The sequence below is a fragment of the Cataglyphis hispanica genome, chromosome 10, assembly GCF_021464435.1.
Source record: "Cataglyphis hispanica isolate Lineage 1 chromosome 10, ULB_Chis1_1.0, whole genome shotgun sequence".
NCBI lineage: Eukaryota > Metazoa > Arthropoda > Insecta > Hymenoptera > Formicidae > Cataglyphis > Cataglyphis hispanica.
Window position 1 is genome coordinate 166,117 of NC_065963.1, and position 13,598 is coordinate 179,714.

The following is a 13,598-nucleotide window of genomic DNA, read 5'->3' on the forward strand; positions in this document are numbered from 1 at the left end:
GGATGGAATGGAAATGGAAAGGAGATAAGGAGGAGGATGGATGGAATGGTGGATAAGGAATGGAGGGAATGGATGGAATGGATGGAAGATGGAATGGAACATGGATGGAAATGGAAGGATGGAAGAAGAGGGAGGAGTAATGGAGGGATGTATAGAATGGAAGGGTAATGGAGTGGAAGGTAAGATGAAGAGATGGAGGCGATGAGAGGAATGCTGAAAGTGGATGGATAGGAATGGAATGGAATAGGAGAATGAGAGGAGATATAGAAGGAAGGGAAGAGGAATGGAATGGATGGAGGAATAGGAAGGAAATGGATATGGAGATGGATGGAGAACAGGAGGAAGGGAGGAATGGAAGAGGAAGGAGGAATGGAATGGAGATGGAGAGGATGGAAAATGGAGAATAATGGATGGACAGAGGATGGAGAGGGAATGGACGAATGGACGGAAGGTGGTGGATATGGGATGGAAGGAAGATGGAGGATGGATGGATAAACAGGTGGATAGGATAATGGACTGGATCACCATCGAATAGTATGGATGAAGAGGAAAGAGAGGAGGATGGAGGAGGGATGGAGGGAAGAGGAATGGAAATGGATGGGAGGGGGAAGGAATATGGAGGATGAAGATGAAGGAAGGAGGAAAGAGAGTGGAGGAGGAAGAGATGGAGTGGAAGAGAGGATGGAAGGGATGGAAGAGATGGAGGAGAAGGAAGGAAGGAGGAAAGAGGAGAGGAATGGAAGGAAATAAGAACAGAAGGAAAGGAAGGAGAGGGAATGGAAGGAATGGAAGGAATGGAAGAGTGGATGGAATGGAAGCGAATGGAAGAGTGGATGGCAGAGTGGTGATGGGGCAGAGAGCAGGAATTTGGATGGATGAGGAGATGGACATAGATAGAAATGAGATAAGATCAGCGATAGGAAGATTGAAAGATAATAAAGTGGTGGTTTGGATGGAATGGCGGAGGTGGAAATATGGAGGAAGGCCTGGAGGAATGGGATGGAATATGGAAGGGGAGAAGGATGGATGAGGAGTGAGGAGGGAGCAATGAAGGATATTAAAGAAGGGAGGGGGAGAGTGGAAGAGTATAGGGTGCGGACTCGACGCTTATAAGGTGAGCTGGAGCAGGTAGACTAAATGAGGAGGTGGAAAAGAAGAGTTTGGTACCGCAGAATCAGACCGGGTTTAGGAAAGGGTTAGGGACAATGGACAACATTTACATACTAAACTATTTAGTGAATAGACAGTTAGGGAAGAAAAAAGGGAAACTAGTGGCATTTTTTATAGATTTGAAAGCAGCGTTCGACTCGGTGGATAGGAGGAAATTGATGGAAGCGATGAGGGAGAGGGGGGTGAGGGAAGGACTGGTCAGAAGGAGCGAGGATGTTTTAAGAGAGACTAGGAACAGAGTGAGGAGGGGAGAGGATTTGGGAACAGGTTTTTGGACAGGGAGAGGAGTAAGGCAAGGATGCCCTCTGAGCCCTCACCTATTCAATTTGGTAACGGCCGATTTGGAGGAGGTAATGAGAAGAGGAGGATGGGGCGGGGTTACACTAGGAGGGATGAAGATATTTACCTTGGCATACGCGGATGATGTGGTTTTGATAGCGGAGGAGGAGGACGGGATGAGGAGTATGATTGGAAGGTTAGAGAACTATTTGGAGAAGAAAGGATTAGAGCTAAATATAGGAAAGTCAAAAATATTAAGGTTTAGGAAAGGAGGAGGGAGAGTAAGAACGGTAAACTGGAGGTGGAAGGGGAGGAGGATAGAGGAGGTTAAAGAATTCGCTTATCTGGGGTATATAATGCAGAGAAATGGAGGACAGGAGGCGCAGATAAGAGATAGATTAAGGAAGGGCGCGGCTGTAATGGGTCAGGTATGGGGATTGGGAAAAAGGAAATTTAAGGACGATTGGGGAAGAAGATTATGGCTTCTGATAAACTGGTGGACGGTGATGGGAATGGAGAAATGGTGGAAAGAGAGAGGATGAGAGGACAGGAAAGGACAGGATGGGAGGAGGAATGGAATGGAGATGGTGAGGAAGGAGAGAGAGAGTGGAGGAAGGGCAGGAAGAAGTGGAATGGAGTTGGAAGGAGGAGTGAGGAAGAGGAGAGATGATGAAGTGGAAGAGGAAAGATGGGAATGAAGATAGAGGTATGGAATGAGGGAGATGGAGGAGAGGAAGGAGGAAGGAATGGAAGAAGGATATGGAGAAGGATATGGATAGGATATGGATCAGAATCATATGGAATGAGAATCCAGTGAGAAGAATCAGGGGAACAAGAATGGTGGAATGGAAGGAAGGGAAGGTATGGGAATGGAATGGAATGGATAGAGAATGGAAGGAGAGGAATGTGGAGGAATGGAAGGATGGAAGGAGAGGGTGGAAGGAATGGAGAATGGATGGACATGGAATGGAATGGAATGGAAGGAGATAGGAATGGAATGAGAAGGAGAGAGGGAGAGGGATGGAGGAGTGAGAGAGGAGATGGAAAGAGAGAGAGGGAAGAGAGAGGGACGAGAGAGGAGAGAGGGTAGAGAGGCGTGTGTGTGTGTAGAGAGAGAGAGAATGGATAGGAGTATGTAAGATTGCAGATGTTGAGAGGTAGTGGTAAGATAGAGTTAAGAGTGGAGTGTCCAAATATGAAGTAGGAGTAGTGGTAAAATCTGATGGGGAACCGAAAGATATGGACATTCATATCTATATATATATATGTGATGTATATATGGTATGTAGTGTAATATATGTGTATGTATGTATATGTATATATGTATGTATATATGTATATGTATGTAGTATGTATATATGTATATAAAAGAGTCTGTTTTTACACGGTAGATTGGTTCCAGAAGAAGCCGTGTAAAAAAAAAACCGTGTAAAAAGACATTGATCTTATACAAAAATGGGTGATTTGTTCCTAATCTCTAAAACCTATTAAAATTAGTGGAAAACAAGAATTTTTAAGAACAAGAATTCATGTTTATTTTATTAAATCAAATATATAATGCTTATTTTCACAAGCATAGTAATTAATGATAAAAAAGATATGCACTCTAATCTTAAAAGTAATATAAATTAAATGTATGGCAAGTTCAGGAACTAAAAACTATGTTGTGAACGAAAAGAATAGGTTACTCAATTTTTAAGGTAAAAAATAAAATAAAATAGAATAAGTGATGATCATAAATACAACAACATAAATTTAATTGCTGTCGTCATCAGTTATTCGCATTCGCTTGCTTCGAACGCGTATACATTCACTATCATCGCTGGAATAATTTTGAACTGGACTTTCTCTTGCTCGTTCGGCATCTACATTTTGAAAAATGAACTCTGTTATGAGCCGTTGTTCGCCAATTCTTGCTACCTCTTTGTATAATTCTTTGTAACGAGCCATACAAGAATTCAGCTCACGTTGGAATTGTGCAGCTCTTTCGACATTGGGATCATTTTTGACGAAATGGTGTCCTAATTTATTTGCAAGTTGAAGCCCTTCTTGAATTAAATTTTCAGTTAATTTTACAGGTTCTTCACTATCACTGCTTTCTATAACATCAGCATTCTGTGAGGCAAAATGTAATATTTCGTCTTCGCTAAGAACTTTATCAATCATCAGTTCATCAATGTCATCAGATACCAAGTCATCAAAACCCTCCCCACCAACTGCGTGTGCTAAAGCAATTATATTGGGATATTCGTTTGTATTTTTCTCCACAGGATTTTTACTTTTACACATTCTGGCCAAATTGCTCTCCAACATCCGTTTAAGGTTGATGGTCGTAAATCTGACAATGCTAAAGCAGCATGTGTAACGCAATCTTTGATAGAAAACTTTTTCCAGGCATCAATTACTGTTAGAGTTTTATCCCTATCCAAAGTGTCCAAAATGTACTGGAATGTTCGTTTGATATAATAAGTTTTGAATGTTGCGATAATTCCTTGGTCCAGTGGTTGGATTAGGGATGTGGTATTTGGTGGCAGGAACAAAACTTGTACATTTTCGTGTTCCAACTGAGGATGCCCGGGTGCATTGTCTACCAACAGAAGAACTTTAAATTCTAAGCCCTTTTCATTCAAATATTTTCTAGTTTCTGGCACAAAATATTTAATGAACCATTCTGTGAAAACTGTAGTCGTCACCCATGCTTTTTATTGGCCATCCAATTAACCGGCAATGTATCAAAATCGACACCTTTCATTGCTCGAGGCTTTAATGCACGATTGATAAGCAGGGGCTTTAACATCCGATCTCCAGAAGCGTTACTGCACAATAAAAATGTGACTCGATCTTTTTCAACTTTAAAACCCCCAGCACTTTTTGCGATTTGGCCACATATGTTCTTCTCGGCATTTTTTCCAAAAGACCGGTTTCGTCAGCGTTAAAAACCTGATCTGGACTGTATCCACCATCCGCTATTATTTTTAAGTTTTAGTTGGTATTCTTCGGCGGCTTTCTGATCTCCAGAAGCAATCTCGCCCTTGATTTTTATGTTATGAAGCGCATGCCTATGGAGAAATCCCCTCATCCAACCTGTGCTTGCAGAAAATACGTAGCTCTTCTCAGCAGTTGTTTGTGTGGATGTAGACGGTTGTTCGTCTTTTATCATTTTATAGAACCTTAATGCTTGCTGTTTGATATTGTTTCCGTCTACGGGAATTCTTTTTGGGCATTTTCCTCCAGCCATATTATGAGTGCTTTTTCCATTTTTTCTTTAACAGCATCTCTAGTGTATGATGAAGACTTAACAGATAGGTTCGTTCCAGAAATCACCGATTGCCTAATTGCAATTTCATTTTTCTTTATAGTTCTTATTGTGGCTTCATTTAAACCGAACGTTTTACCAAGAGCAGTTGAGCCTTCTCCATTTCGAAGGCGATCTAAAATTTTAATCTTGGTTTCCAAAGAAATTGCCTTCCGTTTTAGTTTTATATCTGACATTTCCTTTTAGGGATACATAAAATATTTAACAAAATTAAAAACATAAATAACTGAATAAATACAAAATATTTTTGGCTTACCTTTTATCTTAATGCGTTAAAATTAAATTTAATGGAAAATCAAATTTGCCTGCAAAAATTTCTTTACCAAACACGTCTTATTGCATTGACAGTTCACAAAATATTAACACGTTTCAATTGCTCTGACCAGTAAATTTTATTGTATGCACATAAAGGGAATTCCCTAAATTAGTGCTATTCACATTTGCTTTGACCAGTAAAAATTGTTTGTACGCGCTAAAGGGGAATTCACTTAAATCTTTAAGCTAGTGTTCGCAAACTATCGATACTATCGATGGTTTCAGACTTTTTCTTTCATAAATACTTTTTGTGATATGAACATACTTCGCAAAAATTAAATTTGACAAAAAAATTTAAGTACATAAAATTTCAAATCGTGCTAAATGGAATAAAATCGTGTAAAAAATTAAAAATATTCAATTTTCAAACCGTGTTATATCAAAACCGTGTACAAAAAGACCGTGTAAAAACAGACTTAGGTGTATATGTAATGTGTATATATATATATATGTGTGTGTATATATATATATATGTGTGTATATATATATATATATATATATATAATGTGTATACAGGGTGTCCTGCAAAGATTGTGCTAACGCTCGTGAGTGGGTAAAGCACAATAAACTTAACAGAAAAGTCCTTTACCATTTTTTGATCTGAGCTTTCTTTTCATTGTTATACGATGTTAAAGTTAGTTAATCAGCGCCTGTCTACAACGGCAAACAAAGGAGGGACGTCGGGGATCGGAGTAACGAGACGGCTTTCTGTTGTATAGACAGGAGCTGATTAGCTAACTTTAACATAGTATAACAACGAAAAGAAAGCTCAGATCAAAAAATGATAAAGGACTTTTCTGTTCAGTTTACTGTGCTCTACCCGCTCACGAGCGTTGGCACAATCTTTGCAGAACACCCTGTATATGATATATATATATATATATATATATATATATATATATATATTGTACGTGTAGTCTGAACGAATTTTTGAGCTGTATGAGAGGGAGGGGAAGAGGTGGTGTGATTAAAAACGAGCGCCGATATCCAGCTGCTATAATTTATAAATAATATAAACCAAATAGAAATCATGAATAAAGATCGAAAAGTGTCAAAAATCGCAGTATATGATTTGAAAGCGTACAGATCGGTTGAAAAAAGTATAGCGGTTATTGTGTTGTGTCAGAAAGTGTTGCTTGGGTGAAAAAATGGAAAATAATAATTTTTAAGCTATATTAAACGAGTCGTCTGATGAAGATCACACATTGTCGGATGACAGATCGTGGTCGGTGTAACAAGAGAAAAAAAGCGATAGAAATATATAATGAAGAACAAAGGGTGTCAAAACTGCAGTATGTGATTTGAAAGCTTGTTATCAGTATATCGGTTAAAAGAGATTCAGTGTGTTGTGTGCCAAATGTTCAATATAGACATGGAACATCCTGAACAAACTGAACGCGACTTGTTGGAGCTGTCGCATCAAGTAGCTACCCTTGGCGAATATTTCGCGTGGGTGCAGCGATGCGAAGAATTTATCAAACAGCTCGAGGAACACAGTTGTGTCAAGCGTCCGCGACTCACGATCGGAAACAGACAATCTTTGGTGGCCAGAATTGCGCAACTCGAGGGTGTAAAGATTCGATTACAAAGACAGTTTATACCTAGTGGTGGTAATTACAGTGGTAACAATAACGCGGGAAGACTCGTTTGGCGAGAGATCGGTACCGCGTTCGAAAACCGCGTATTGACCGATGCGGTGATTAATACAAACTATATCAAACCGCGTCAATTTCTGGAGGACGTCAAAAACATTGTGCTTGAACACGTGCAAAATAACAAAACATTTTAATGGGAAAATAAACATTGTGTTCAACGGCGAATTTTTGACAGGTGACAAGCGCGCAAATAAAAGTATAAATACGAAAACCTATGAATTATTTCGGACGTCTGATTTATGCGAATGGTACGAGCGGCGCGTTATCGAGTTCATCCTTGCCTAGAAGAATTTCAAAAACGCGACAGCGGGTGGATTTTGTCGCGAATTCTCGATTTAACTATAAATATAAACAAATAAAATCCAATGCGCACGGGATATCATGTAAAATTACTGCGGGAGGTAATGATGAAAAGAGCGGTGATTAATGTACAGTCTAATAACAATGCGTGTTTCGCGTGGTCATTAGTTGCTGCTCTGCATCCAGCTAAATTAAAAGTGAATCGAGAATCGTTGTATCCGCACGACAGTACTAAATCTCCAAGACTTAAATTTCCACTTGACTGTGAATCAAATTAAAAAATTCGAACTTGCCAACGATATCTCCATAAATGTATATAATATCAAGGAAAAAAAACATTATCTGGCTATGTCTGAGCGAGTTAAAGAGAGATAAACACGTCAACTTGCTATATGTGCATCTACGAGATGAAAATGCAGAGCATCTCGCGTGGATTAAGAATCTTTCTCTGATGAGCTCGCAATTGAGCAAGAAAGATCACAGGAAATATATTTGCAATCGATACGTATATTTTATATATTGCATTTTTTTATTAAGTATATAGAAGAAAAATTAATTATTTTTATTTTTTTTTACAGGTGTTTATATTACTTTGGATCGGAGAATAAATTACAATCGCATACGGTGAACTGTCGAGAAATGAACGAGTGTGTCATCCGATTACCGAATAAGAACAAGTGGCTCGCGTTTCAACAATTACAACAGGAAAGAGCGGCTTTTTTTTGTCGTATACGCCAACTTGGAGTGCGTTTTGGAAAAGACGGAGGAAGAAAGAAACTACCAACATCATCAAGTATTTAACATAGCTTATTATGTATATTGCGCATACGATGAAACATTATCCGCGTATCATTCTCGTCGTAATATCAATTGCGTTTCGTGGTTCTTCGAAGAATTTAAAAATTTAACGCATCGCATAAAATGTATCATCTTCACGAATATCCCCATGGTAACTTTTGAATAAACAGTGGGAGGCATTTCGCAGCGCGACGCAATGCCACATTTGCGAAAAATCGTTATCGCCGGATGACGTACGAGTACGCGATCATTGCCATCTGACTGGGCGGTAAAAGGTCCCGCGCATTGCGGGATCTTTCAAATTGTAATTTAAATTATAAAGATTCTTATTGTATTCCAATTTTTCACAATTTGTTCGGTTACAACGCATATTTTATTGTAAAAGAAATAGCTACCGCGTTCGAAAGAAAAATCGGCATATTACCGAAACGAAAGAAAAGTATATTTCATTCACGAAACACGTTAAAGATACCGCTCAAAAATTTCGCTCAAAAACTTCAAAGATTCGCGAAGCGATATTAAATTGCGTTTTATCGATTCGTATAAATTTGTTTCAAGCAGTATCGACAAATTGGCATCTTTTGTAAAAATGGATAAACTTAAAATTTTCCATATTACCTGATCACGATTTTAAATTATTGACGTGAAAAAGTATTTTTTTGTATGAATACATTGATTACGTCGACAAGTTGGAAGATACATCTTTACCAACACGCGAATCATTTTACAATTTTTTCACCAGTGACACTGTATCCGAGAGCGATTATGAGCATGCCGAGAATGTCTGGAAGTGGTTCAATCACTAGGCGAATACAACGATCTGTATTTAAAAACGGATGTCTTGTTATTGACTGACGTTTTTGAAAACTTCCGCGAAAATTGTATTAAAAGTTATGGGCTTGATCCCGCGTATTACTATACTTTACCTGATTTTACATGGGACGCTATGATGAAACATATTCGCGTAAATTTCGAACTGCTCACCGATATCGACATGTTTATCGAACGTGGTATTCGCGATGATCTGAGCTAATGTTCCGGCAGATACGCGCGAGCCAATAACAATACGGTTGATTCATCGATATCATCATCGTATCTAATGTACTTTGATGTAAATAATTTATACGGATGGGCAATGTGTCAATCATTACCCCATATCAATTTTCGAGGGATGGACGATGTGTTAAGTTTTGATACATCATCGATCGCGCTCGATTCATCTACCGGCTACATCCTCGAAGTCGATCTCGAGTATCCGCAACATCTTCACGATGCGCACGTTGATCAATCGTTTTGCCCGATATGCGATAAATCTCCCAAGCGGGAGGACAAATTCCTTACATTATACGTTAAAAAGCGTTACGTGATATACTACCGCAACCTGCAGCAGTGAACGCGTCACGGTCTTCGCGTTGTAAAGATTCATCACGTATTGCAATTTTCACAATCTACATGGCTCCGCGATTACATCGAACTTAATACAAAATTCCGAACACTCGCGAAAATTGCTTTTGAAAAAAATTTATATAAATTAATAAATAACACGGTATTTGGCAAAACAATGGAAAATGTGTACAATCATGTTAATGTAAAATTATTAACAAAGTGGGATGGAAGGTACGGTGCAGAGGCAATGATCTCAAAACCCAATTTTTATAGTAGAAGTATCTCTTCGGAAAAAAAGCTTTTGGTCACTCATCGAATTGCGCAAACTTGAAATAAAATTTAAAAAACAATTTACATTGATATGTGTATACTTGATATATCGAAATCGTGTTTGTATGAGTTTCATCACGAATACATGATATCGTTATATCGCAAAAATTTTTAAATAATGTACACCGACACAGATAGTTTAATTTATCACATTGAATGCGACAATGTATATGAAAACATGAAACGTGATATCGATAAATTCGATACGAACGATTATCCGGCTAACAACGCGTACGACCGCTTGTAATTAAAAAAATGCCGGGTTTAATGAAAGCTGACAATAATGACGCAATCATGACCGAATTTGTTGGACATAGAGCAAAAATGTACGCGGTGCGAATAGATGGTAAAAAGGATACGAAAAAGGTTAAAAGAACAACGTTGTCGCGAGAACGATAACATTTGACGATTATATGGTGTTTGAACGAAGAGATTGAAATGCGTCAACAATTAGGTCAAAATTACACGAAGTATATATCATTCACGAAACAAAAATTGCTCCAAGTCCGTTCAATGATAAGCGATATATCGTACCCGAAACGACCGACACATTATATTGGATATCGGATATTTTTATAAAATGTAATGTAATGTAGCGTAATGTAATGTATGTTTATGTATCAATTTATCGATAGGAAAACAAAAAAAATATATTTTTTTCTTTTTTATATTTCCTATTTTATATGCTATTTTACGTATATTATATTTTTACACATTTCAAATATTTTATATGTATTTCATATTTTTTCATATGTTAAAATAAATACAGTTTGTATTAATTAATCGACATTGTCCTTATGTATCCAAGAATTGTGCGATCCATCAAATCCGAGCTATTTCACGTAAATCTCATTACCCCTCCTACTTTCCCCACGAGACAGACTAGTCCGGATAGTTCGCGCGACGCAACTCGTTCTCGTAGAACGTTCCAGCGATGGATTTTCCGCGATAATCTTCGAGTAGGTTATGGGATTAGTACGCTGCACTTTAACGAAACTGTTCGGTGGTCTATTTCGGTGTCTAACCTTTCTCGAAGATCATTTTGTATTTGCGTACCGAATCACCTATTTGAACTTTGTCGGATCCGCGATCTTTATCGCGCTGTATACTTTAGCTAAGAGTCTTTCGGCGATCGCGGGGATAACGTCGACGAGTCACATACCAGTGATTCGATGCTTGCGCGCGTTGTAATCCGATACGAATCGAGACAACTTGTCCACCCATTTGTAAGTTCTGTTGAGCGTAAACATTTTCCACATGTCGTTTTTCAGCGTGCGATTAAATCGTTCGACGATCGATGCCTTCAACACCGAATACGTGGAATAATGATGTCGTGTTTCTTCATGAGACGTTGCACGTCGGTGTTGTAAAATTCTTTCCCCATATCAATTTGCATGTTTTTCGGGCACCTCTTGCTATCTCGAATTATCTTAACAATAGTCATCAACCGTCTCGCTTCCGCCTTTACTCTTGAGCGGTACCTATACATACTTGCTCAGCACATCGATGATATAAATATGTAGTAGTGACCTTTGTTAAAACGTGAGTACATGCATCTCGATGATATCAGTTTCCACAGGTCGTCACAATCCCGCACTATGACGCGTCTTCGGGGAAAATTTCTTCTCGCCGAAAGATGCAGTTTCTCGAGAGAGTCGTAGCTTCTTGATCGTAGCTTTTTATCGGATTTTAATGATGACATGTTTTTTAGCGGTGTGACTGATCGGCGCGTAATAATATGTGTGAAAAAGTTACATTACGATTTATATCTCAAATTTTTTTTTAACTATTCAATAGTCATTTATTTCCGTTTATCGTCATTCAATAGCGGTTCTTTATTCTCTTAGCCGTTTGTAGCCGTTTCTGAACCGTTGTTGCAGTTTGATAGCTGTTCCTGAGCCGTTCCTGAGCCGTTCGACAACGATCCAACAGCAATTCCTGAGCCGTTCGACAATCGTCCGACAGCCGTTCCTGAATCGTTTGTTGCCGTTCGTTGCCGTCTGTCGTAGTCAACTATTCGTAGGCGATCTTGGACCGTTTGTTGCTATCCATTGTTGTTCATTGACGTTTTGTTAGCGTTCGTTACTTATTTCTAATCTAGCTATATTTCCATGTCGAAGCTCATTTACTACAATTTGCAACGCTCGCACGTCTTTCTCGAACGCAGTAAGCTTCTCATCTGATTCTTTCTGTTGATTCCTCAATATTTTAACGCACTGATCCACGTATAGTTTGTTGGCGGCGATATCGATATCGGCTTCAGGTTGCGCTACACGGCGAATCTTGCGCGACCTCGCGTCATAGACCGTAGCGATGCGATATAAAGCGTTCTCACCAATCTATGAACGCTTGCATCATTTTGCCATATAAATAATCTAAATTTGTTGATATGCATCAATGATGCAAATGACGTCGATTGATCGATTGATTAGTTTTGTCAAGACACCAAAGCTCCTCGATGATCGACAGGATCTCGTTGTCGTGACCACTATGACCCGCTTGGCGTGAAGCGTCGAGCAATCGTAGACGATCCACCAGCTCATTGGGATCGTCCCAATGCACATAATTAATCTTATTGTCGGTTAACATCATCACGCGAGACATGAATATTCTTTTTACAAATTTTTTCTTTTTTGGTTCGATCGACATCAATAGTGCGATTATTTCTTTGTACTTGTATTCCCTGTTACTCCGTATTCGACCGTGAGCATCGTGATTGTGTTTATGCGCGCTCGTCGTCAACAGCATGCTTTTGTATATTTGGTTATCATCCTCCGTATAGATGACATAATCGACATCTCTTGAAAATCAACTCAAAGACTAGGTATGTTGATATATTGTACGCCATCAATAATTATGTTTTCCGCGTTGTCCACAACAAAACGTTTATTACTGAACACTATTCCATCCTGGCTGAGATAAACATCAAACACCTGTCTATACCGCTATTTTGATCACCGCTCAGAACAGGCCAGATGTACTTTTGGCCCAGTGGACCTAACTCTCGCAACATTTCTTGACATTTTCGGCGTTTGCAACTGATTTCGAACAGACGTCACGAGCGAGTCATCTGTGGTTTTGAAAACATCCTTATTCGGGCATCGTTGCTTGTACGATTCTCGTTGTTGCGGACGGTGTAGAGGTTATTGGTGGTTCACCCAATGGAGCGTCCGATCGTTTCAATTTATGCGGTGTCGGTGAGCGATTCGACCAGACGTTAGATTGTTTTTCTTTTTTTTCGGTACCGCATCCTCTTCACGCTTCTGGATGGATAATGGTTCGATCTCCGCATCGAAGTACTCCCCGGACCGAAATACTCCCCGGCTCATTCTTTACTACGATCGAACTAGAGTTGTCGACAATCTTTTGTAGCAATCCAATGAGAGGTTTAAAGTGTCTATCCAACATGATATTTTTCTCGATCTTACCGGTCTTTAAAGCGCGATGTTTCTTGCGAATCGATTCGCTCGTTTTCGCAATTTTCCTTGTAATCTTCTCACGAATATCCTCGCTTCCAACTATGTCGGCAGAGTGTTGAGTCCTCACGTTTCCCCACGATGATGTATCGGCAATGACTAACCGCTTTACGGTATCGTGAACACGTTAAATTCTTTTCTCTATCGTCGAGCTGTCTTTGTCTATCACTACGAATAATACGAATCCATACTTTCGCTGCCAACAATCGCGACAATTCCTTGTACATGTCGGTATTCACGTGGTCGTTGAATGGTGGTTGAACACATGTTTCAGATTGGTATCCTGTTTGAACATGATCATCAGGTTCGCGTTGTCGCGTATGTCTCTGACAGATGTTTAGGTATTCTCGCGTACGTCTCTGACAGAGATAAATTTCGTCAATCGATGTTAATAAATTTTCCATATATTGATATTTCAGATATTGAAGTAATTTCGAGTACACGTAACACATTCTCGAAATGTACACCGTGTGGACTTTCTATCAAACTTATCAACACGTTGGTTTTATCGCAATTTGAAGGACCGCAAATAGTAACCGTGTATAGTAGTTGGTAGCATCGTACCATGCTTAT

The 13,598-nt window shown here is 39.1% G+C and overlaps 1 protein-coding gene across 1 annotated transcript; it reads right to left on the bottom strand.

The window, feature by feature from the left end:
• Window positions 1–3,204: 3,204 nt before the first annotated feature.
• LOC126852454 (tigger transposable element-derived protein 1-like) lies at window positions 3,205–4,609 on the bottom strand. The gene is made up of 3 exons (XM_050597294.1): window positions 4,390–4,609; window positions 3,895–4,147; window positions 3,205–3,796 (listed from the first exon to the last, which is right to left on the bottom strand). Exons 1-3 carry the CDS (start codon window positions 4,607–4,609, stop codon window positions 3,205–3,207), a joined length of 1,065 nt encoding a protein of 354 aa, XP_050453251.1.
• Between the last annotated feature and the right edge of the window lie 8,989 nt (window positions 4,610–13,598).